Source organism: Scyliorhinus torazame, chromosome 22 (genome assembly GCF_047496885.1).
Source record: "Scyliorhinus torazame isolate Kashiwa2021f chromosome 22, sScyTor2.1, whole genome shotgun sequence".
NCBI lineage: Eukaryota > Metazoa > Chordata > Chondrichthyes > Carcharhiniformes > Scyliorhinidae > Scyliorhinus > Scyliorhinus torazame.
In genome coordinates this window covers 85,561,385-85,588,856 of record NC_092728.1, presented here as the reverse complement: position 1 = coordinate 85,588,856, position 27,472 = coordinate 85,561,385, and the positions used below count along the sequence as shown (strand labels likewise).

At 43.1% G+C, this 27,472-nt stretch overlaps 1 protein-coding gene across 7 annotated transcripts in view; it reads right to left on the bottom strand.

The window, feature by feature from the left end:
* Positions 1–289: 289 nt before the first annotated feature.
* LOC140399179 (multivesicular body subunit 12B-like) overlaps positions 290–27,472 on the bottom strand; it is a 236,645-nt gene continuing 209,462 nt past the window's right edge. For all 7 annotated transcript variants that reach the window (XM_072488494.1, XM_072488500.1, XM_072488497.1 and 4 more), the window contains one exon: positions 290–2,806. In XM_072488494.1, the coding sequence (XP_072344595.1) occupies positions 2,720–2,806 (87 nt within the window). In that variant the 3' untranslated portion in view covers positions 290–2,719. The remainder of the gene's footprint in view (positions 2,807–27,472) is intronic.

Here is a 27,472-nt window from a genome sequence, read left to right as displayed (position 1 = left end):
GATGAGACAATTTCTGTCTCTTTAGAAAGAATATTCCTGCTTTCCTGGCCAGCATTCCTCCGTCAGCTAACGCAACCCAATTAGCTGACCATTTCGCTCATATGTGATTTGTGGGAAAGAGTGTTTGGCGTACAAATCAACAATTCAGAAGAAATTCTTGACTGTGAAGTGTTTTGATTTGTTGAGGACGTGAAAGGTGCAACATGAATATAATCATTTTTGTTTCTAATTTGGTACAATTAATTCTAATATGTCATCGCGAGAGAGCGGTCGTATAAGAAGCAGCCGGTTAAAACAGATATTTTATTTAACAAGTCACATTATTAATACAGACTCAACAGATAAAATTGTAAACCCCCTTTTGTAACTACGGGAAACAAGTCTACAATAAATACAGGAGATTTTTTATTTCTAAACATCTTAAAAGTGGTTTAAATCTCCAACACAATTAAAAATAAAAATGAATGATTACAACTGTATGGCTGGGGCCAAGTTAAATTTTTTTGAACTTTTGAAAAAAAGATAACATTTAGGTGGAAATCCTGCAGACTGCACATACAATGTTACCACGCTTTAATTATTCAGAGCAAATTGTAAATGAATGAGGTGGAGATGGTCAAGTTATACCGTCAATATTCTTAGCTCTGTTCTGCATGAAAGGTTAATCACTTAATAGCAGGATGCCTTTGTATCATATTTAAGTTCACAGAGCTCCACCAGACATTTAAATGCCGCCAATATTAGTGCAGAAATGACAAACGCCCAGTAATTTTTGTTTTACAGAAATGACAACAGGGTGTTTTACATTATTTCTACAGAACAGACACAGAAAATATATTTACACTTTCTTGTATGAAAGGGTTAAGCACACAACTCATGCAGGATTGAAAATCAGTTGTTCAAAGTCTTTGAAGCACTGTGTTCATTTCAAACAGCGCCAACGAGTCAGAACACTTGTTTTACACTACAGACTACGCAACACAGACAAATGACAAAGCCTGCAATTCTAAACACTGGCATTATTAATCTGACCACCAAAAGCCCCCACCTGATGTTAGGCAGCATTTGTTCTGATAGGGAAATGAGAAAATAAATTCTAAAAGGGAAATTTATGTACATAATTGCTGTACGCATAGTGTATAAACCTGCTAGCATATGTTGTTTCTGTTGTCCAGCTGCTATTCATTAAAGCACTAAATTCTTGTATCTGCTGCAAATACAGTGTCGAATGCTGACTTCTGAGTATGGGTCAGCAAAGCCTGAAAAGGAGGCTGTAGCAGCTGGGTTTATTGAGGTAAGGCTGGTAAGTTAATGGCAGTGTTTAAAGAAAAGCTGCTACTTAACAAGGGTTTACAGTGTTACGCAATCAAGGTGTTTCATAGCATTCATTTAGAATCACCGGCAGAGTAAAAACATTACAAAAAGAGTTTTGGGAAGCAAAAAAAAAGGGAGTCCACATTTAAAAAAGGAGCCCAAACATTAAAAATGCAGTGCAAAGCAAATCAGTGCAACCGACACTTTCACTCAAAATACAACCACACAACCATAACCTACGCAACTGTAGAAAAACTGCATTAACAAATATTGCATTAGGACAGCACAGATGCCCTTTGTGAGGAAAGGAACCAATAAAGAAGGCCCTGTTTTAACTTTGGCCTGTTTTAACTTTTGTTCGTTCACTGCAACGTAACAAATACTTTCCCCCCCATAAACGACAGCTTTAGAGTATAGCAGGAGACGGAATAGGCTGGGAGGTTTAGCTGTAGGAAATCTGAGAATCCCAGCAGAAATTCTTCACGGTTAGATCTAATATAGCAAAATTGGAAAGAGGGAAAAAAAGAATCGGAAACTACCAAAGAACCGCCTCGCCTTTTGTCAAATTCACATCTCTGATAACCAAAGTTGATATATTCCAAGAGAAGAACTGATATCTGTGATTTTTCTCAGAGAGAAATAGCAGAAAACAACCAACGATTAGAAGGGTGATCCACTTGAAACTAGATGAATGTCTGTGCAGGAATATAAGTCAACAAGTCTCAAAGATTTCCAGAATCCATGATGGTCTCCAGTTCCTTATCCTCTGATCCGAATTTTAAAGAGTTATTTCGCCTTTGCTAAATTTAATCTTAAATATTATTAATTTCTCCTTGGGCCTATATAAGGTCTTGACTTGTGAGAAATAGGAAGTAAAAGTAAAACATCAGTTATAACCACGATATTTCAAAACTTTATTTTCTTAACTTAAAAAATTCATCTAATCTCAAAATGTCTGGAAACAAACGGCTAAATGTCTATTAACCAAATTGGTGCATAATTTGGGAAAATGACTATTGCCAATAGCATTTCTGAAGTGTGCAAAAGTACTTTTACCAAAAAAAGAGAAACCGAAATAAACTATGGCTCAAGAAAGCAACAAAAAAAACATTCAGCCTTTGTTTCATAATTGTTAAAATGATTAACCTTATTCAAGGCTAGAAGACTTGCAATTAAAGGTCACATTAAACATTGTATTTACAAAACGCCATGTACAAAATGATTTTACCCTATGTTAAGTGGCAGGTAGGCTGCCGATTATTAGAAACACTGTCCTTTTCGTTAGAATGAGAATACCATTTCAGCAGAAGATAAAGGAAGCAAAATCTCCAACACTGCTCCTGATGGTGCCTGCTCCAGTAGTTCACAGTCCCTTCGTTTACAGCTGCTCCATTGAGATCCATCTTCAGGACAATGGTGATTGTTGAAATTTAGTGGGACTTGGTGGAAGGCGAGCTGCAGCACTCTGCTCTGTTCTAAAGCTGTAATCATACTGGGAAACAAAACAAAACTAATGGGGGCACAATTTTTCAAAAATTGCACAGAGCGAAATCAATTGACAAGATGAGGAAAATCATGACATATTGATTACAAGTGAAAAAATTTGGTTTAACAGGTCGATTATAATCTAAAACGTAGCACAATATGAGATGAAAGGATGAAAATCGCTTATTGTCACAAGTAGGCTTCAAATGAAGTTACTGTGAAAAGCTCCTAGTCGCCACATACCGGCGCCTGTTCGAGGAGGCTGTTACGGGAATTGAACCGTGCTGCTGGCCTGCCTTGGTCTGCTTTCAAAGCCAGCGACTTAGCCCTGTGCTAAACAGCTCCTACATTAGTGTCGCTACATTAATAAAAGGATAGTAGTGAGGGAAACAATCTGTACTAGGAATGCTCACACTGAACTTAACACGGCTTTGAGGTGATCTCATTGGCTTTTAGCCCTAAATTAACTTGATGAGGCAATGTTCAATATTATCACAAGCTTATGGATTCAAGCTTAAGACAACAAAAATTCTATCTTAATCGTGAATACAATATCTTTTTATTCCAAGGGTGGTGAATATGTATAATAACCACACTGGGAGACAATGCAAGCAGACATAGTAAATTGCAGGATATATATGATGTATACATTTTTGGCAGACAAGACTATTGACAACTAAAATAGGGACGACTGTAAACTGTTACAAAATAGGAGTGTATAAAAGGTGGCAAGTCCCCAAGGACACTGCAACATCTTAGTTTTCGGTGTAGGGAAATAGTCGCAAATACATTTTGGAGATTCCTTGATAACATTAAGGAGTTGGAGAGGAATTTCATGTCTTTAAAGTAGCTGGTCAGGTTCAAATTCCTCCAGAGTTAACATAATCCCCAATAGGGAAAGACGCTGCTCAAACCCAAACGGTGGGTCACAATCTCAGAGGCAGCAATGGTTGCTGTGGCGCTCGGACTGGGTGTCCAACAGCTGTGAGGCCCCTTTAAATTCTCGCGTTGATTTTTCGAATAGTGGGTATGGTCCAACAGAGATTTTTGAGGACTTGGTTGCCACTGCGAAAAAGGTCTGGTTTTTATTTTGGAAGAAGAAAACCTGTGCTTTAAACACTTCCCACCATGCTCAACTGACCCCTCTCCCCCTCAACACCACCCCCACACCCGTGCTCAACAACTCTAGTAGCCCACACTTCCTCCCCCAAATTTTGATCCTGGGGTCAGGAAAGGTTTGGGGCATTGAAGTGGGGTCACACCGAGCAGAGATTTGGGAAGCACTGATCTAACAGATCGGATGGGCACTTCATGATCATTTCTTCTTCTGTTTAGACGCACGAGAAAAGCACCAGTTTAAAACTGCGATTGTTAAAGTGGCAGCTCAACTGGCTGTTTGGGGATATGAAAATGTAACTGATGCAGCGAAGTGCTTTACGGAGGTTGGTTAATACGCGTTTTAAGAAGTGTACAGAACGTGACCAGCTTTCCATTGTGTCTGAGTGAGGAATGCATTTTGCGGAATACTACATTTATGCAGAACAAGTTACATAAATATCTCAAACATCGTGCGAGTTATATGGCACAGTCGATATTCCAATGGAACTGACAGCAATTGGTTCTCTCAAGAAATCATATACAACACCAAGGTTTATAAAGAGTGGGTAAAATAAATGTAGATGAGTTTACACCAATGTGTCTGCTAGACCTTGCTATGCATTTTCTCATTATAGAGGCAACGCAAGTTCGGGTAAGAAGGGGGCCAAAAGGAAGAAACCGATGCCTGGGGTTCAGATAGCTCCCACAAGCCGGACATCACCTGCACCTCAAATCGGAGTTGCTGCCTTGCTTTATAGCTCCGCCCCATCTTCGCCATTATTTTATGCTCACTATTCTGTCTGAAAGTTCAGCTTTGTGCTCTTGTAGTACAAGTTGACTTGGGGAAGGACGTTATTAAGAAAGGACGTTATTAAGATGAAAGGCCATCTGTGGCCAGGAAGCAGAAAAGTAGGTTAGTGGGACGAAGCAAATGAAATATTTAAACAGCAAAATTGAATGGTTTTAATCAATTTACTGTATTTAAATCTATCTGGCTCATGAACGTAAGGAAACACCACAAACAAAACCAATATTGTGTTGAAAGGATCGAGCGATCTTGGTAAATAGGTATGAGCTGCCATCTAGTGGTACAAACATGTAGTGCAAGCGCACTTTGTGCGGTAAAGGCTCATTTTCAAGAACGGGATGAAGAGCAAAAAATTGTCATTTTTTGTCAGCCATGAAATTACACCATCAACATTGTTTGAAAACCATTCTAAAGCTTTATGAGGAACTATTAAATATTCATTGCCATTTTTAAAGTGTAGCATGAAAACCAGTTAAATATTGAAGTGGAATCTTAAAAACTTTATTTTGACGTGTCAAAGCTTTCTATCTTGCACTCATCATGGGCCTTCGTAAGAATACTGATACAAGAGGAAAACAAAAATTTATTTTGCATGAGGGAGAAAATGCTGATAAGTTGGCAAGTAGCCTCTGGTTGGCAGAGGCGCTGGGGAATGCACTAGGTGACTGACCGTAAACAGCCAAGTTAAACCAGGGGATTTGACCCTGATTGGTCAAGACATTGTCCCGAGGAATGTGTCAGCGATTGGTTGTCACTGATGTTATTTAGCTGAAAAAGACACAATGATATTATTTTTGTCTGCAAAGAACAAGACCCTGTGTATTAATAGATGTAGCTTCCAATACACGCAAATCAGCCACACTGCGAGCGGATAGGAATATAGAAACATAGACAATAGGAGGGGACCATTCATTACGAACATGGCTGGTCATCCAACTCAATATCCTGATTCTGCCTCCCCCCCCCCCAATATCCTCCGATCCCCTTCGCCCCATGAGCTATATCTAACTGCTTCTTGAAAACATGCAATGTTTTGGCCTCAACTACTTCCTGTGGTAACAAAATCCACAAGCCGACCACTCTCTGGGTGAAGAAAGTTCTCCTGATCTCTGTGTTCAACAGTACCCCATATCCTCGGACTGTGACTCCTGGTTCTGGCCCCGCCATCAGGAACATCTTTCTTGCCTTTATTGTCTAGTCCTGTCATAATTTTGTAGGTTGCTATGGGATCGCCCTCATTCTTCTTAACTCCAGCAAATACAACAGCAAATACAATCCTATCCAACGCAATCTCTCCTCATACGTCATACCCGCCATCCTAGGTAAACCTTCTCTGCGCTCCCTCGAGAGAAAGAACATCCTTCCTCAGATAAGAACAAAACTGCACACAATATTCCAGATGTGGCCTCACAAAGGCCCTGTATAATTGCAGCAAGATATCCCTCCTCATGCACTCGAATCTTCTCGCTATGGAGGCAAAGATACCATTTACCTTCTTTGCCACCTGCGGCACCTGCACGTTTACCTTCAGCATAATTCTTAGCAGACTGAGGGCTATTCAGCAAATGTTGTCTAATCGTGGAATCACATCTAATGTTGGGCACTGCACTGAGTTTTGCAAGCATGGGCTGCTTGGGTACGGTCCGTACCTTGCTCACTGCGAACAGCAGCTGAGGCATGCTGTTTGATACGATTGGCCATTCTTTGGGATGTACAGCCTACCGACCTCGCATCACACAAGCACCTTCTGCGCAGTGGCTGCGGCAGAAATGACAGATGATTGGCTCCAACATGATCTCGCCCAAGTCTTGAATGAGTATGCACCATGAGACATTTTGAACACGGATGAAACCAGACTGCTTTACCATCTTTTGCCAGACTGTTTTTAATGATTAACGGTTAAACATGTGGGGTGGCACAGTCGTTAGCATTGTTGCCTCACAGCACCAGGGACATGGGTTAAATTCTAGCTGTGGGCGACTGTGTGGAGTTTGTACGTGTGAGGGTTTCCTTCGGGTGCTCCGGGTTCCTCCCACAAAGCCCAAAGATGTGCAGGTTAGGTGGATTGACCATGATAAATTGCCCCATAGTGTGCAGGGATGTGCAAGTGAACTGGGGTTACGGGGATGGGGTGGGGGAGTGGGCCTAGATAGGATATTCATTCGGAGGGTCGGTGTAGACTCGATGGGCCGAATGGGCCTGCTTCTGCACTGTAGGGGTTCTATGTAATGGTGCAAAGCAGGGCAAGGGAAGTGTCACTGCTATGGTCTTCACCAACTTGGATGCACTGCAAAGCTTTGTTTCTTGTGATCGGACAACCAAGAAGCCATGTTGCTTCACGAATGTCAGGACATTACACACACTGTATGAGGATAACAAAACCACTTGGATACCCTCCACCATTTTTGAGGCAAGAATCAGGAAAGTGGAAAAAACGTGTCAATGAAAGAAAAGGAAGATTTCCATAGTTCAGAGAGAAGTCCCGGATATCCCACCATCACTGGGTTCAACAGCATGAAACTGATACCCTGATCCATTGGCTGGAGCTTGGCTGTGGTGTAAGAGCATGATTAGGAGTCTGAAGATCAACTACCGACAGTAACTGGATCTCTCAGGTTATTGATGATAAACAGTACAATCCAATTGTTCTAAAGGCAACGGTCATTATGAAGGTGCGGGAGGTGGTGATGGAAGCTGCAATTTCCAACAGCTTCCACCATGTTCAGTTCAAATAGCTTGTCAGATTGTCAATGCCAATCGTTAATCTATGCCCCTCGTCAACAATTCAGTGAGAACAGTCCTCCACTGTTTAATTTCTCGAAACCTCCATTAGATCGATATTTACATTTCTGACCTAACAAAGAAAAACTCAGTTTTTGGAATCTTTTCATTCCCGATAAACTCCCGCTTCTCCACAGCTCGACCCCTGTAACTGGATGCCCAGAATTTTCAACTATAATGAAAACAATCTTGTACAAACTCACTCACTTTTGCATCAATGTCGCAACATATAAAACACCTTTGCCTTTGGCCTTATTCATATGGTTCTCCTGCTTTAAACCCCGAGCATACATTCCCCTGTTTCACATTCCATAAGGAGCTATTTCTTCAACTGTACTTTCCCCCAAAACATTGTTACATTTCTCTCTGCATTGAACCACTTGCCCAGCCTGTCCACTGTCTTCTGGTGTTCTTCTTCACATTTTCCCATGCCTTCAATTTGATAGCAGCAATATTTGTTCTGTAACCATGTTTATTCTGGAATGGTTTAGTATGCATTTTACATGTTAAAGTCATTTATGTAAAATGAACAAAAGATGTCACTGCAGATCCCTAAGGCACATCACTGCCCATATCCCCAATTCCCACCGTCTGTCCCATGAGCATATCTCTACTCACAAAGTTCCACCTTTCTTATCTGAATATAAATCAACATGATAATTGTACAAAAGTGCACATATTACACAAGAGACGTACAGTGTGGTGCACCAACATGGAAGATTTCACACTCGTGTGAAAAATAAACTTTGCCTCAATTAAATGAATCGAGTCACCGAACGAGCAGAGGAGCTAAAACTGTTACGCACAAGTTTACGGAGCTGCAGGTTATCATTCAACTTACTGAAGTTTCAATGCTACACCATAGTAATCATCATTAAACTATCAACTGCGCTCACTCAACTGTATTCATATTTGCATTTCATGGTTGCCTGTATGAAATGCTTCAGGATTTTTGGAACTGACATTTCCAACATTTCTGACTTTCCTTCCCATTTTCTCCCTGCCCCTTAAGGTAGGTAGTAATCAGAAGCTTGAGAATCTGGAGTTTGGCCTTCGATCTTGCTGGGCTGCATGAGTCAACCGCACACAGGGCCATGGGAATTATTTTCAACCTTTGTGACATGGGCTACAGCTGATTATTTTAGAGGATTGCACCCATTTAATTTTTCAATGTGACATAAAGAAATATCAGAAATATTGATTTGTGACGCTTTTTCGGCACATTTCTCTGCATTCAATGTCAAAATAGTTTATTCTGGAATGGTTTAGTTTGTATTTTACATTTTAACGTTAGCATTTTAAATCACAATTGATTTTTGCACCAAAGGTTTATATCGAGTGAGTATAATATAGCGGGGTCTGCATGTGTAAATGATGCAATGTAGATAATAATGGTGGTACGTACACCATACCTTTTCATCCAGAATGCACTGATGTAATGTACATGACATTATTCTCTCGTGCTCAAGAGCATCCACTTTACAATTTTCCCCACCTTCATTCATGGTAAATTAGACATCTTTCACATTTAACTCCCACCACTCCAGTTGACAACAGGGGCACTCTATTCGATTTAGATCCACTTGACAAAGACACTACAGGCTATCCATTCTCATCTTCACTGTTACCGACACACCTATCCATTTCTCCTCTTGCCGTGAGTTCTTCACGCTCTCTTTCTATGCTATACGCTCTCTTCACTTCTTTTCACATGTTTTCCCCCTACCTATTCTGACCCGAGTCCAGTGACTGGGTCATTGGGTAGACTCTACTCCTGCACTTTATACAGCTTCTGGTGTGAATCGTCCAGACTGCTGCCTTAGAAGGTTTGGAAAGAAATGCTTGTGAGGTGTTTTCTGATTTACAGCAGAACGAGGAGGCCTTCCATAAATTCAAGGTAATTGTAGATGTTCAGTACAAGAACCATCTCTTCAACTTTCTTGATCTGAACATGTGATAAAATATACTCCATGGTCAAAAGTGACCAACTATGACTGAAGCCCACGTTATTGTCAAGATGAAAGATAGATATATATCTGCTATATCTCTTTGTTGCAGGATCCACCAAGAGGCACAATAACCAGGTTCAAATAATCTCTTACGCACAAATACCAGCAAGCACAATCTGCAAGAAGATAGCGGTGATGGCGAGTGCAACCAGTCAACAAGCTGATCCAGTCGCTTTCTTGATCAGAACATCTATGTTTGGCAAGTCAATTTGCTTCAGATACCCAAGTCTGGCTTAAACAAACTGATGGGCCATAAGACATGGGAGAAGAAATAGGCCATTCAGCCCATCGAGACTGCTCTGCCATTCAATGAGATCATGACTGATGTTTAAAAATATATATATTTTTATTGAAAACTTTTCAATTAGACAACATAGTATAGCAATATAATATAAAACGACTGCTTCAGGTTACAATATAAAAATAACACAGTCAACAGTTAAGAACACTTCCAAATCTAAGCCCCCAACAATAAACTAAAAAACAGCTTAACAATTGATTGTGACTAACTCTTTGAAAAAGAAAATTAATGGCTACCATTTCAGATAGAACCCTTCTACCGACCCCCTAATGTTGTATTTGATCTTCTCCAATGTAAAAATTCCATGAGGTCACCCAATCAGGCTGAGGTACTGGATGGAGCAGGAGACCTCCACCCAAGCAGAAGACGCCTCTGGGCTATAAACTAGGCTTAACATGTAGGCCAGACCGTCAGATTTCCTTCCCTGAAGGACATTAGTGAACCAAATGGGATTTTACAACAATCATTCGACTTTCAACTCCAGATTTTTATTGAATTCAAATTTCACCATCTGCCACGGTGGGATTCGAATTAGGGACCCCAGAGAATTACCCAGGGTGTCTGGATTACTGGTCTAGTGATAGTACCAGTACACTATTGACTCCCCTAAATAATGAAAGCTAGATCTGGCAAGGTGCAAATTGGCTCCCTCCATGGGGGATTAACTGGGGAGTTTTCGCTCTTATCCAGATCCAACTTAACTACCCAGGAGGAGCCAAAACTCCTCAGCAGCTTCATTATCTGTAGTGGTGATTGGATCCATAATATAAAGAAGCAGATCATCTGCGTACAAGGACACTCGTTCTCTCCCTTCCCGACTTATTCCCATCTACGTATCAGAAGATCTCAATGCTATGGCCAGTGGATCAATTGCTAAAGCAAATAGAAGCAGCGACAGTGGACATTCGTGCCTCGTACCCCTGTACAACAAAAAAATACCCCGGACTCAGAGCATTAGTGCGGACATTAGCTGTAGGGAGCCTATACAGTAACCAAACCCAAGATATGAACTTATGCCCAAAACCAAACCTCCCAAAGAACTCAAACCGATATCCCCACTCCACCCTATCAAACGCTTTTTCGGTGTCCATGATACAATCACCTCGGGCACAGGACAGGGGGAAAGAACGATATTTAACAGCTATCATAGATTAGACGACAATTGCCGGCTCTTAACAAAGCCTCTCTGGTCTTCCGCGATCACCTCTGGGGGGGGGGGGGGGCAGGGCTCCAACCGCCGTACCAATGCCGTCGCAAGTAATTTAGCTCCGCGTTCAAAAGTGAAATGGGTCAAAATTACCCACATTCCGTAGGGGCCTTGTCCTTCAGGATCAGAAAAATGGGAAGCCTGTGCAAATGTAATGGTCAACGAACCCCGGACAAGGAGTACATGTCCAAAAATTTTTTTAAAAGACATTTATAAAAAATAAATAAATAATAAATTATTTTTTCCAATTAAGGGGCAATTTAGCGTGGTCAATCCACCTAACCTGCACAGCTTTGGGTTGTGGGGGTGAAACCCACGCAGACATAGGGAGAACGTGCAAACTCCACACAGATAGTGACCCGGGGCCGGGATTGAACCCGGGACCTCTGCGCCGTAGGCAGCAGTGCTAACCACTGCACCACCATGCCGTCATACATGTCCAATATTAACAGAATAAACTAACCTGCAAACCTCTTTTGGAACTCGCAGGGGCAGCCTCCGCCATTTTCCCCACCAGAGAGTCTCGAGAAGCCTCCGAATCAGTCAACAAACTTTTATCTACAATTTTCTTTGCCCTGGTCCTTCTTGGCATTTCCCTTGTGTGGGCACCTTATACTATCGATCAGATAGGATTTTATGCAAAATATATCCCAGAAACTGGTTGAAAAGGGCCAAAAATAAAGTACGCTGGCAGGAGCTACCTCGTGTGCAACCTCTCCCAACATGCCACCACCAGAATTCCGAGATCATGATTGATCTGATATAATCCTCAACTCCACTTTCCTGCCTTATCCCCATAACCACTGATTCCCTTACTGATTAAAAAAACTATCTATCTCAGCCTTGAACCTACTTACCGACCCAGCCTCTGCCGATCCCTGCGGTAAACAATTCCACAGATTCACTACCCTCAGAGAAGAAATTCATTCTCATTTCTGCCTTAAATGGGTGACCTCTTTCTCAGAGACTATGCCCTCTGGTCCCAGACTCTCCCACAAGGGAAACCGACCTCTGAGCGTCTAACCCACATGGCGGAGGGGAAGGTAGCTCAAGCAAAGAATCCGATGGAGATTGGTGCCAAAGTAGACAGAGCTGAAGAAATTTTGCAAAAATAAATTGTGTAATATAACATGACTTTTGAAATACATCCAGATTAATGAGACATTTGTTTTATCGCTTGAGAAGGTATATAACATTCAGAATAAGTGCACACTGCCTTTAAATGCTGTTATTAATGATTCTGATTTAGTGCGTCGCCCCAAGCTCTTTCTTCTTTTTGCAAAAAGAAAGCTGGTCAGGCACTGTTTTCCTTTAGCCAATGCAAAAAATACATCGCAGGCCACCTGTGCTTGCACTGAAACACAGCTTGTGCAGAGATGAAATAACCTGTAATGTTTTATTACGCGGTGAATAAACTCTCCCAGGGAACCTGGGCCCTAAAAGGCACAAGTTGCATTAAGCGCAGACGGCTTTGTATCTATTCTCTTAGTTGAATAAATAGCTATCCTGTTCCTCCATGGGAAGCATTTTCGTAACAAATAATATGTGGCTCAAATGCCTCAAAAAACAGGTGAAGTTCCCGGACCTTGCAAGCAAAGAAAGAGCAATATTAACTTCCAGGTTAGTAATGGAAATCCCATCAATGGAAGACTCTTGTAACATTAAAGTGAAAATATAGGAGCTCCTGTACAAAACTTTACTTTTCATTTGTTAGTTTTGCTGTGGAAGTCTTTATTACCTATGGAAGTCAGCAGATAAGTCAGTCTTATCCTCCGAATCGCAAAGCTTTCAGTCAGGTGTTAGTCTTTATTTTACGCATATGGGACAACAGCATATTCTATTTTGTCTTTGCTGTTTCAAAATGAAATCCCATACAACTCTGATGTAGTTTCTGAAAGAAGAAAACAAGTGCTTCAGGAGAGCTGGGGAACAATAGAGTCTGCATCGAGCCTTCACAGGAGGGGTGACTGAAGTGTGACTGACAAGATGTATATCAAGTCATTTTCTAAAGGTGGGAGGAATAATGTTCATTTTCTAAAGTACAGTGGTTAGCACTGTTGCTTTACAGTGATAGGGTCCCGGGTTCGATTCCCGGCTTGGGTCACTGTCTGTGCGGAGTCTGCACGTTGTCCCTATGTTGACCTGGGTTTCCTCCAGGTGCTCCAATTTCCAGAAAGATGTGCATGTTAGGTGAATTGGACATTCAGAATTCTCCCTCAGTGTACCTGAACAGGCGCTGGAGTGTGGCGACTAGGGGATTTTCACAGTAACTTTGTTGCAGTGTTAATGTAAGCCGACTTGTGACACTAATAAAGATTATTATAATGAGGAGCTTTGGGAGGGAGCACCCAAAGGGCTGAGGTGGCTGAAGGCAGTATCCATGAAGGTACAGTTCAAGGAGAAAGGATACATATGGGGTGCCTCGAGTTAGGATAGAGTAGGGGATGGAGGGATGAAGAACATGGTTGGGGAATGATGAGATGGAAGCAAGCCATAAATTAGGACCTTAAATTGTTTGGGAAGGCCACATGGAATAACACGTAGCCTGTCAGGGAAGCTTGGAGGAAAGGAGAAACCAGAGGTAATTTTAACCCACTTAAAATCGAGTCCATTTTTCCATCAACACCTGAATTTATTCATAATGAAATAGTCGTGGATAGCAGGGGCCATGTTTATAAGGTAGTAAATACACCGGACAATAACACAAGGTAGGTCAGTGGTTACTGACCACTCTTCAGAGGTTCATTACAGCATGGGGAAGATGTTAGAGAGGCTGAGCCCCGAAAATGAGCTGGGTGAGATGGTCATCTTCAGCATGGAATGATTTTCTGCACCCAGGACGGGCATGCTGTGGAGGGGACTCCAGCCTGGGGGCATCGGCAGGATAATGGCTGGCTGGCAGGCAGGTAGGATCCGCTGGAGGCTCAATAAAGGGACATGCTAAAGGAAAGGGATAAAGGCAGGAAGAGAGGGAGGAGCTTGGAGAAGAGTGTCAAATTCCGTGGAACTCCCTCCCTAATTGTGGGTGGACCTACACCGCAGGGGCTTCAGCAGTTCAAAAAGGCAGCTCACCACCATCTTCTGGAGGGCAGTTAGGGATGGGCAATAAATGCTGGCCTAGCCATCGAGACCTTTGTCCAATAAATCAACACAACAAAGATATAGGGTGAGGAAGGCAGGGATCCCTAGGTATCCTGGTAGCAAAATCACTACGGGACCGAGAAGGTCAAGAGAGTATTTCTGAAGGTGGAAAAATCATTCAAGTGAAGGACGGAACAGCAGAATGAGAGAACAGGCAGTAGTTGCTTTAACATATACATTTAAATGAGAATATTCCAGTCATAGGGAGCCGTCTCAAAGAGAGGCCATCAGATCACGGAGGTGACAAACAGAAGACTGTTTCAGTAGTGAAGTTGGGGTACTATCGGTGAGATAAGAGAGAGTTAAAAAAAGGGGGGGGGGGAGGGTATTTTATTCTGCATATAATGTCAAATCTGACTGGGATGCTTAATGTTTGCAAAGGGTATCTGAAATGCAAAGAAAACACAATTCATAGAAAACAATTAAGATGGTTAAAATCATATTGTCACGCAGATAATGCATTTGTCAGGAGGAGACAATCAATTAGTGCAATTTTAGACTGGTTTCCTCACTAACATACGGAGCCTCGGTCCACAAGGTGCATCTCACTACATTTGCCATCCATTATATTGTATGGAAAAACGGGATAGATTCAGAACAGTCCAAGCAGCTCAAAACGGGCCATCAGCAGCAGCAGAATTACGTTCCACCCTCCCTGTCAATGTGGAAAATTGCCCAAGTGTGTCCTGTGCACAAAAAACAGGATACATTTGAGCCAGCCAATTATGCTGGGGCTGGTTCAGCACAATGGGCTAAGTAGCTGGCTTGTAATGCAGAACAATGCCAGCAGCGTGGGTTCAATTCCCGTACCGGCCTCCCCGAATAGGCGCCGGAATGTGGCGAGACTAAGGGCTTTTCACGGTAACTTCATTGAAGCATACTCGTGACAATAAACGATTATTATTATACTGCCCCATTAGTTTACTCTCAATCATCAGCAAAGTCATGGAAGGTGTCAAGCAGAGCTATAAAGCTGCACTTACACAGCAATAATCTGCTCACCACTATTCATTTTAGGTTCAGCTAGAGCTAGTCGGCTCAAGGCCTCGTTACAGCCTTGATCCAAACATGGGCACAGGTGAGGCATGAGTGACTGCCCTGACATGAAGGCTGCATTTGACAGTGTGGCCATTACAAAGTGCTAGTAGAATTTAAGTAAATGGGGACTAGGAGAATACTCTCCACTGGCTGGAGTCATATTTAGCTCATAGGAGTATGGTTGTTGGAGAGCAATCGTTGCAGCCCGAGGACATCACTGCAGGAGTTCCTCAGGATGGTACGCCAGGTACAACTATCTTCCATTGCTTCATCAATATCGATGAAGTATGTGGTCCATAATGTGGTCAGAAGTGGCCATACTCGCTGATGGTTCAGCTGTACTCACAATCTCTCAGCTAACAAAGTAAGTCCTGGCCGCATTCATCAACACCATGGGCAGCATTCAGGCTTCAGCTCATAATTGGCAGGTAAAATTTGTGTCACAACTGCAAGGCAATGACCATCTCCAACAACGGAGAACCCTGGACAATCAACATTACATTACCCATCGCTGAAACCCTACCATCAACATCCTGTGCGTGTGTGTGTGTGTGGGGGGGGGGGGGGGGAAATCACTATTGGCCGGAAATTTAACTGGACTGATAGAAACATAGAACACAGGAGGATGAGGCCATTCAGCCCTTCAAGCCCGCTCCTCCATTCGATTATGATCATGGCTGATCATCCAACTCAACAGCCTGATTCTGCCTTCCCCCATATCCTTTGATCCCCTTCGCCCCAAGGGCTCTATCTAACTGCTTCTGAAAACAGTGGGCTGGATTCTCCGTTTCAGCGGCTAAGTGCCGGGTGAAACGGAGAATTCGCAGGCGTTTTGCGATGTCAAAATCGGCACTGAACCCTCACCGCTTCCGTGACCGGTGAGGGGCTAGCAGAAGTGCCGGGTGAAACTCCCGGGACATACGCCAATAATGGCCGGAGAATGGCTGGGTCCGTGGCTGCATATGCACACGGCGACAACCTGCAGTGGAGGCGCCGTACAACATGGCATCGGCCATGCGCAGACGCGATCCGGCAAATATGACCCCACAGACCACCCCGCTGGCTACTCCAACCAGTCTCCCCAGCCGTCGCCGAAGCCCCTCCCAGCCAGCAGCATGGCTCCCGGCCGAGTGTGGCGGCCACGGACACAATCGCGGCCACCACGCCCGGTTCCCGATCGCTCAGACCACACGGCAACTGTGTGGTCGTGAACTCGGCTCCTTCGGGGGCGGAGCATCGGGGAGGCCTTCCAATGATGTGCCAACGCTGTTTCAACGACGGCGCGATGATGCCATTTCAGAGGGGGCGGAGACTCAAAAACCAGCACCACCCCTGATTGGGGATCGGAAGTGATTCTCCACCTGATTGTCGATTACGATATCGGCGTCAGGCAATGGAGAATCCCATCCTGCGTGTTTTGGCTTCAACTTCTTTCTGGGAGACTGAATTCCACAGGCCGACCACCCTCCGAGTGAAGAAATTTCTCCTCATCTCTGTCCTAAATAGTCTACCCCATATCCTCACACTATGGCCCTTGATTCTGGACAGCGTCACCACTGGGAACATCCTTCTTGTCTAGTCCTGTCAGAATGTTATAAGTTTCTAAGAGATTGTCTCGCATGATGATTCTGGATATGAGCGAAAGTAACAGGGTAGTTATTATGGGAGACTTTAACTTTCCAAATATTGACTGGAAAAGATATAGTTTGAGTACAATAGATGGGTCGTTTTTTGTACAGTGTGTGCAGGAGGGTTTCCTGAAACAATATGTTGACAGGCCAACAAGAGGCGAGGCCACGTTGGATTTGGTTTTGGGTAATGAACCAGGCCAGGTGTTGGATTTGGAGGTAGGAGAGCACTTTGGGGACAGTGACCACAATTCGGTGACGTTTACATTAATGATGGAAAGGGATAAGTATACACCGCAGGGCAAGAGTTATAGCTGGGGGAAGGGCAATTATGATGCCATTAGACGTGACTTGGGGGGGATAAGGTGGAGAAGTAGGCTGCAAGTGTTGGGCACACTGGATAAGTGGGGCTTGTTCAAGGATCAGCTACTGCGTGCTCTTGATAAGTATGTACCGGTCAGACAGGGAGGAAGGCGTCGAGCGAGGGAACCGTGGTTTACCAAGGAAGTGGAATCTCTTGTTAAGAGGAAGAAGGAGGCCTATGTGAAGATGAAGTGTGAAGTTTCGGTTGGGGCGATGGATAGTTACAAGGTAGCGAGGAAGGATCTAAAGAGAGAGCTAAGACGAGCAAGGAGGGGACATGAGAAGTATTTGGCAGGAAGGATCAAGGAAAACCCAAAAGCTTTCTATAGGTATGTCAGGAATAAGCGAATGACTAGGGAAAGAGTAGGACCAGTCAAGGACAGGGATGGGAAATTGTGTGTGGAGTCTGAAGAGATAGGCAAGATACTAAATGAATATTTTTCGTCAGTATTCACTCAGGAAAAAGATAATGTTGTGGAGGAGAATGCTGAGCCCCAGGCTAATAGAATAGATGACATTGAGGTACGTAGGGAAGAGGTGTTGGCAATTCTGGACAGGCTGAAAATAGATAAGTCCCCGGGACCTGATGGGATTTAACCTAGGATTCTCTGGGAGGCCAGGGAAGAGATTGCTGGGCCTTTGGCTTTGATTTTTATGTCATCATTGGCTACAGGAATAGTGCCAGAGGACTGGAGGACAGCAAATGTGGTCCCTTTGTTCAAAAAGGGGAGCAGAGACAACCCCGGCAACTATAGACCGGTGAGCCTCACGTCTGTAGTGGGTAAAGTCTTGGAGGGAATTATAAGAGACAAGATTTATAATCATCTAGATAGGAATAATATGATCAGGGATAGTCAGCATGGCTTTGTGAAGGGTAGGTCATGCCTCACAAACCTTATTGAGTTCTTTGAGAAGGTGACTGAACAGGTAGACGAGGGTAGAGCAGTTGATGTGGTGTATATGGATTTCAGCAAAGCGTTTGATAAGGTTCCCCACGGCAGGCTATTGCAAAAAATACGGAGGCTGGGGATTGAGGGTGATTTAGAGATGTGGATCAGAAATTGGCTAGCTGAAAGAAGACAGAGGGTGGTGGTTGATGGGAAATGTTCAGAATGGAGTACAGTCACAAGTGGAGTACCACAAGGATCTGTTCTGGGGCCGTTGCTGTTTGTCATTTTTATCAATGACCTAGAGGAAGGCGCAGAAGGGTGGGTGAGTAAATTTGCAGACGATACTAAAGTCGGTGGTGTTGTCGATAGTGTGGAAGGATGTAGCAGGTTACAGAGGGATATAGATAAGCTGCAGAGCTGGGCAGAGAGGTGGCAAATGGAGTTTAATGTAGAGAAGTGTGAGGTGATTCACTTTGGAAGAAATAACAGGAATGCGGAATATTTGGCTAATGGTAAAGTTCTTGAAAGTGTGGATGAGCAGAGGGATCTAGGTGTCCATGTACATAGATCCCTGAAAGTTGCCACCCAGGTTGATAGGGTTGTGAAGAAGGCCTATGGAGTGTTGGCCTTTATTGGTAGAGGGATTGAGTTCCGGAGTCGGGAGGTCATGTTGCAGCTGTACAGAACTCTGGTACGGCCGCATTTGGAGTATTGCGTACAGTTCTGGTCACCGCATTATAGGAAGGACGTGGAGGCTTTGGAGCGGGTGCAGAGGAGATTTACCAGGATGTTGCCTGGTATGGAGGGAAAATCTTATGAGGAAAGGCTGATGGACTTGAGGTTGTTTTCGTTGGAGAGAAGAAGGTTAAGAGGAGACTTAATAGAGGCATACAAAACGATCAGGGGGTTGGATAGGGTGGACAGTGAGAGCCTTCTCCCGCGGATGGATATGGCTGGCACGAGGGGACATAACTTTAAACTGAGGGGTAATAGATATAGGACAGAGGTCAGAGGTAGGTTCTTTACGCAAAGAGTAGTGAGGCCGTGGAATGCCCTACCTGCTACAGTAGTGAACTCGCCAACATTGAGGGCATTTAAAAGTTTATTGGATAAACATATGGATGATAATGGCATAGTGTAGGTTAGATGGCTTTTGTTTCGGTGCAACATCGTGGGCCGAAGGGCCTGTACTGCGCTGTATTGTTCTATGTTCTATGTTCTTCTGAACTCCAGTGAATACAATCTTAACCGACTCAATCTCTCCTAATTCGTCAGTCCAGTCGTCACAGGAATCAGTCTGGTAATCCTTCTCTGCACCGCCTCCCCATCCCATCCTCCCCCCCCTTCAACATTACATTCCAAACCCACAACCTATACCACCTAAAAGAACAAGGGCTGCAGATGTATGGGAATACCACCACCCGCAAGTGCCCTCCAATTGATATACAACACTAAAGTCCACTAAACGTCAGCAGTATACTGATCGTGTGTTGTTGACAGACGATTTATCTTTGTTTGTGTGGCACATGTATTGTGGCCTGGACAGGAAGTTTCTTAAACACAAAAGAGGGTCAAGCTGACTTGTCACATGGTCATCTCTCTCCAACCTCTATCCAAATATGGTCATGGCTAGTGGATTCCAAGTGCATGGTTTCAACTTGATTAGATATGGCTCGGTTATTCCCCTTCACAACCTGGAGTCTTTTGTCTAGTGGTTATGTCCAATAACTTATTTCTCATGCAGTTGAGTACCCAGGTGATTGACTGCTTTGCGAATGGGTTAAGGGATGGTCCATTTGTACACCGTCACGGTGATTGTTTCTGATGGGAGTTTTCTAGACATGTTGACTCCATTTTAATGGGTTTGGAATTTATGAGGTACAATCATGCAAATGTTCATCCATCTTAGAAACTGCTTTTTCAGTCTTTTTAAAACTTGATCAGCTACTAAATACGGAAAGTCATTTTTGATATAAAGCATAACAATGTACTTGAAAGACCAATGTGTCCGCATAATGAGCTTTAGAGACCCTTGGAAATTCAACATTTTCTTTGAACTCAGTGGCAATGTTATACAGACAAATGTTATGATATCTTGTACTCAAATGTTAGTTGAGATCCTAAGTGTGCATTCTATTGGTCAGGTTCTTCCAACTGGTTAGATAGCATAAGTGGCATTAAATCCTGAGGGACTGATCTGTGCAAGAGCTTGAACTGGGAAAGCATCCCTCCCCTGCCAGTAAATAAGTGAACAACAGTATGACAATTAGTACTCAAGTAGAGACACCGTAGCATCAGAAAATTGTATTAAAGGTGTCCCAGAAAATTGTATCATCTAACCATTTCCTAAATTGTAATATTACACATTGCCCAATAAGTTTTTTTTTTAATTTTAAAAAATATTATAAATTTAGAGTACCCAATTCATTTTTTCCAATTAAGGGGCAATTTAGCATGTTCAATCTACCTACCTTGCACATCTTTGGGTTGTGGGGGTGAAACCCACGCAAACACGGGGAGAATGTGCAAACTCCACACGGACAGTGACCCAGAGCCGGGATCGAACCTGGGACCCCGGCGCCGTGAGACTGCAGTGCTAACCACTGCGCCACCGTGCTGCCCTACACATTGCCCAAGAATGACAATTTCCCCATTATACTTCATTCAAAAATATTTTTACGTGACTCAAGCCCGGTGTCAACATTAGCAGCATACCTCTGGGATTTTGGATCTAAGCCTGACTTGACTCTTATTCAATTAATTTTTGCTGCAGCTCTCTGAAACTGAACAGCACGTGGCTTCAAAGATAAATGAAATTTGTAACCCCAATTTTAAGCCTCCCATTGACAAGGAAATTAGAAAGGTGAATGGGCACCACACACTATGTTCTGGCCTTTTTAACTCCTGTGTTTTTGCTGCATTAACGTGTCTGGGTCCCGTGATATAACTCAGATCCCAATACTTTTTAAAATCATGAAATGTGTGAATAGCACACGTTCCGTGCAAAAGATGGCGGCAAGCAGGATTGGCATCAGAAGAGACCCAGACATGTTCATTATTTTAACCACAGGTCCTCCGCCTGATCCTGCAAGGATCTTGTGTCACCTCTGCCAGGGGCTTTCCTCCCTTCCACAAAAGCGACAACCAGAGTCCCCTTCTCCCTGACCTTTCCAAGGACAGTTTCCTTGGTGGGGGCCTGAAGACAGGTGATTTTCAACACTCCCAGCTGGCTTTGGGTCAGTGTGGAACATTTAATAAGATCCCAGGAGTAAAAAGTGCCTGTGCCTCATGCTTGGACCATTTTGGACAACTTCCTCAGACTCTGGTTCCTGCATGCCATCCCAGATTAAAATCACAGCCTTTGTGTTCATGTACTCTTTTGCTTTCCAGAGTTTGTGATTCTTGCTTTAATACTGTTGTACAGAAAACAGAAGATTTGAGGGGCAAAAAGAGACACCAAATCCAAGAGCTGAAGGCAGTCGAAAGAGCTTGTAACAAGTGTCTTACAGGAATGGTGGGGAGGCTGATGGATTTAGGAAGATATTCCAGATAATGGGAGTGGAAAGCTGAAGGCAGGCTGCCTATGATAGCTTGAAGGGCCATGGAAGTTCTCACAAATGAACTTCTGTGATCGTCAGTTGTTGAGAAAGCCAACTTGCTGAAACTTGTCCAAAGCTTAAAGTAGATATCATAAAACAAATTCTCTGAACATGGTGAAATTGCATGCAATATTTCATCATCCATTTGGCAAAACTTGATTTTCGATTCCTAACAGCATTGCGGATATACCTAGACCACATGTGCAGCTGTTCAAAGTGACTCACAACAACACCTTTCTCAAGGGCAATTAAGGATGTGCCACAATTGCTGGCCTAACCAGTGATGCCCAGATTCTGTGAAATAATTTTTAAAATGGTGAAAGGAAATACACTGAAGTGGACAGAGCAAACAAAACGTCTTGTATAAGGTATGGGAAGATCATATTCAATCCACCTTTAAAGACACAATTTCCCTCAAGTCTTCCGAATTGCATATTTCTGCCGTACACATGCCAAAGTGAAAAATAATCCCCAAATATTTTCCACTGTGCTTATTTTTTATGATGTCAAAAGCAGGTAAAAATAGATTACACAAATAATTGGCAGTGACCAGTAAAGCAGCATCGAGTAAAATCCAGGATGATGGAACATGGGGCAAAATATACATGAATCCAAATAAACTGCAAGCAATTATATTCAAAGCTGGCTCGGAATAGTCAGCTCAAAATTTTAATTTGGCAACAGATACTCTGTAAAAATGCACTCGAATATGAACCCCAGTTTAATTGTGACCGGGTACATTATTCAGTGGATTCATATTGATTAACAATCGCAAAAAAGGGGAGGGTTTGGATACTTTTTGAAATGCCAGATTTAGGTTATGAGCAAAGCATATTAAAATGATTTACTACCCAAAAATCAGCCGTAGAAGATTATTGCTTCACATCTTTAATCTGCCACAAAACACCAGTTCCTGCTCCAGCTACTCAGTGCCAACCATATCATCACTAGGTAGATCACTGCTGAGCTCTCTTGGATCTGTACCATCAATCCAGCCACCCACTGCTTTCAAACAGTACTTATTAAAACAGAACAATCACTGGGAATCACATCTCTTCTCTCCTGGCACAAAATATTCCATAGAATCATTACAACACTGAAGGCAGCTACTTGGGTCTGTCTAGTCCAGGCCGGTTAAAGGTTTACTTCTTTTTCAAAGCATTCTTCAAATTATTTTGACTTTGAACTGTGTGTGTGTGTGCGTGCGTGCGTGTGCGTGTGTCTGTATCTCTCAATCGTTAGATAGATCGCGAGCTTCCTTCTCTGGGCTCGAACCCACGTCTCCCACTGCAATTTTGAGTGGCTGAACCTCACTTAGCCCTCCATTTTGAAATTAGGTTAGAAATTAAACTTGTGGGGTGGCACGGTGGTGCAGTAGTTGGCACTGCTGCCTCACGGTGCCGAAGCTCGGGTTTTCACCTGGCTCCGGGTCACTGCCCATGTGGAGTTCTCCCAGTGTCTGCGTGGGTCTCACCCCCACAATCCAAAGATGTACAGGGTAGGCTGATTGGCCACACTAAATTGGCCCTTATTTGGAAAAAAAATAATTGGGTACTTTAAATTTATTTTAAAAAATAAATTAAACTTGTATCTAGCGTTATAAACAAAATGCAGCATTTGAGTTATTCTTCCAAAAACAGGTATCCCTTGTAAAATCAAGGGCGATTCTTAAAAAGTGATTGCACACAAAAGTGGAATAATCTTCGTTGACCAAATTAAAGATCTTCTTTACACAGGAGGTAACTACAAATGCAAGAACTTTTGCATTTACCTCCATTAAAATGAGCTGGAATACAATGACTACATCATGCTATATGACTGTATACACTACATGAAAGAATGTTGCTTCATGCCAGAATCTTTTAGTAATGCTTTCAATAGAGAAAAAAAGGATTTGGGGCGAATGGCTCACAACAAATTAGCATGAAGTAGTTACCTAACTGATGTTCACATCCATATTCTTTAATTTCAGCTGCAATGGAAACCTGAAACATGGGAGGAGGAGTGCGAGATACGTATGTACAATCTTCAGAGAATAAGGATGACTCGACTCTAAGATCCCTTCAGATATTACAGCAACAATACTAAAGCAGCTCTTAGATAAATAACAAACTGGCTTCAAGTGAATATTTAGGAGGACAGATTGTTCTGCCAAACCGTAGGTTTCTGAAAGATGACGAGAAGTACAAACTACTCAATAAATGTTCAAGTCATATCTTTACAGGTGTTTTTGAAGCAAGTCCATGAGGTGGCCATTTAAAGAAAATTCTATCAAAACAATTATTGTAACGACTAACACTGAAGAATGAATCCACAAACTATCTCATCTATTTCCATATGAAAAAAATGAAAATCGCTTATTGGCACAAGTAGGCTTCAATGAAGTTACTGTGAAAAGCCCCTAGTCGCCACATTCCGGTGCCTGTTCGGGGAGGCCGGTACGGGAATTGAACCATGCTGCTGGACTGCACTTGGTCTGCTTTTTAAAAGCCAGCGATTTAGCCAAGTGTGCTAAACCAGACCCTGGAAGCAAACAGTATGCTACAGTATAAATTCTTACGATAAAAACTACTTGGACCCCCTACAAACATCAATCCAATCTGAACCACAAGAGACAGGAGAGATAATTTAGTGGTGAATGGTAAAATTTCCTCTGTACAATGAAATTGTGAACTTACTCTTTATTAATGGTGTTGCAATAAGGGCAGCATGGTGGAGCAGTGGTTAGCACTGCTGCCTCATGGCACCGAGGATCCGAGTTTGATCCCGGCCCACTGTCCGGAGTTTCACCCTCACAACCTAAAGGTGTGCAGGGTAGGTGGATTGGCCATGTTAAATTGGCCCTTAATTGGAAAAAAAAAGAATTGGGTACCCTAAATTTTTTTTTTAAAAAAATATAATAATGGTTGTACAAATTCATGATACAAATGTACACAAAGGAAGCCTTTCTCCACAACAGCAGACTAGACTCTGTGGAATATTATGAGGCCAGCCTGTGACTTATTTCTTTGCACCATTCAAAGGCCTTATGGTTGGGCAACTCCCTCACCTCCATTTGTTCAACATTGAACAAAATATAAAAATAAATATCAAAACATTAAGTTTTCACTTCAGTTGAGGAGGCAGAAGCAACAAGGCTCCACTGTTTCAGGTAAGGACTGAAATGTCAGCAAGGTAAGTTGCTAACAATCACAAGCTAACGAAAGGTACATGTACAGCAGCTCACACCTAACAACTTTACCTGAATGGACGATGGTAATGAGGTACACATCGTACATGTGCATTATTAGGGAACAAAAACGAAGCATCTCCCAAAATATTTACGGTTAAAGTGCTCTCAGAACAATGTGTGATTTATAATGGCCAAACAACGAAAAACAAAGGCAAGCAACAGTAATGGTAGCTCCAATTGGATAGGTGTGACCGACTGAAAAAGTGTTCCGTTCTGTTGGTTGGTTCATTTGTAAAATAACTTTGATGAAAGCATTGAAAACAGAATAACTAAATTTGCAGATACTAATCAATCAGTGCAGGGATGCATGAAATTAAGCAAGTTCTGTGAAGACCTGGGAACGAGTACAAAAAATATTAAGTAATATCTATGTAATTATACTAAAAATGGGAAAATCCAAAAACAAAGATTAAATTGTTAACTAGAATAAAATAAGATGATGTTTGTGTGTATTGGAAGAACTCAATTTGGGTGATTATTCCAATATGCAACAGCAGTTGTAATGTGAATATCAGGAACTTAAGCAAGGAGTCAGGAGGGCTAGAAGGGGTCACGAAAAGTCATTGGCAAATAGGGTTAAGGAAAATCCCAAGGCTTTTTACACGTACATAAAAAGCAAGAGGGTAGCCAGGGAAAGGGTTGGCCCACTGAAGGATAGGCAAGGGAATCTATGTGTGGAGCCAGAGGAAATGGGCGAGGTACTAAATGAATACTTTGCATCAGTATTCACCAAAGAGAAGAAATTGGTAGATGTTGAGTCTGGAGAAGGGTGTGTAGATAGCCTGGGTCACATTGAGATCCAAAAAGACGAGGTGTTGGGTGTCTTAAAAAATATTAAGGTAGATAAGTCCCCAGGGCCTGATGGAATCTACCCCAGAATACTGAAGGAGGCTGGAGAGGAAATTGCTGAGGCCTTGACAGAAATCTTTGGATCCTCGCTGTCTTCAGGGGATGTCCCGGAGGACTGGAGAATAGCCAATGTTGTTCCTCTGTTTAAGAAGGGTAGCAAGGATAATCCCGGGAACTACAGGCCGGTGAGCCTTACTTCAGTGGTAGGGAAACTACTGGAGAGAATTCTTCGAGACAGGATCTACTCCCATTTGGAAGCAAATGGACGTATTAGTGAGAGGTAGCACGGTTTTGTGAAGGGGAGGTCGTGTCTCACTAACTTGATAGAGTTTTTCGAGGAGGTCACTAAGATGATTGATGCAGGTAGGGCAGTGGATGTTGTCTATATGGACTTCAGTAAGGCCTTTGACAAGGTCCCTCGTGGTAGACTAGTACAAAAGGTGAAGTCACACGGGATCAGGGGTGAGCTGGCAAGGTGGATACAGAACTGGCTAGGCCATAGAAGGCAGAGAGTAGCAATGGAAGGATGCTTTTCTCATTGGAGGGCTGTGACCAGTGGTGTTCCACAGGGATCAGTGCTGGGACCTTTGCTCTTTGTAGTATATATAAATGATTTGGAGGAAAATGTAACTGGTCTGATTAGTAAGTTTGCAGACGACACAAAGGTTGGTGGAATTGCGGATAGCGATGAGGACTGTCGGAGGATACAGCAGGATTTAGATTGTTTGGAGACTTGGGCAGAGAGATGGCAGATGGAGTTTAATCCGGACAAATGTGAGGTAATGCATTTTGGAAGGTCTAATGCAGGCAGGGAATATACAGTGAATGGTAGAACCCTCAAGAGTATTGAAAGTCAAAGAGATCTAGGAGTACAGGTCCACAGGTCACCGAAAGGGGCAACACAGGTGGAGAAGGTAGTCAAGAAGGCATACAGCATGCTTGCCTTCATTGGCCGGGGCACTGAGTATAAGAATTGGCAAGTCATGTTGCAGCTGTATAGAACCTTAGTTAGGCCACACTTGGAGTATAGTGTTCAATTCTGGTCGCCACACTACCAGAAGGATGTGGAGGCTTTAGAGAGGGTGCAGAAGAGATTTACCAGAATGTTGCCTGGTATGGAGGGCATTAGCTATGAGGAGCGGTTGAATAAACTCGGTTTGTTCTCACTGGAACGAAGGAGGTTGAGGGGAGACCTGATAGAGGTCTGCAAAATTATGAGGGGCATAGACAGAGTGGATAGTCAGAGGCTTTTCCCCAGGGTAGAGGGGTCAATTACTAGGGGGTATAGGTTTAAGGTGAGAGGGGCAAGGTTTAGAGTAGATGTACGAGGCAAGTTTTTTACGCAGAGGGTAGTGGGTGCCTGGAACTCGCTACCGGAGGTGGTGGTGGAAGCAGGGATGATAATGACATTTAAGGGGCATCTTGACAAATACATGAATAGGACGGGAATAGAGGGATACGGACCCAGGAAGTGTAGAAGATTGTAGTTTAGTCGGGCAGCATGGTTGGCACGGGCTTGGAGGGCCGAAGGGCCTGTTCCTGTGCTGTACATTTCTTTGTTCTTTGTAGATTCAATTCAGTAGGGGAGATTTTAAGGGTGGACAGGAGGTATGCAGAGGCCCCCGAGGAGGGGCTACTTAGGGAGCGACGGAACCTCCAGACGGAATTCGACCTGTTGACCACGGGGAAAGCAGAGGCACAGTGGAGGAAAGAGCAGGGGGCGACGTAC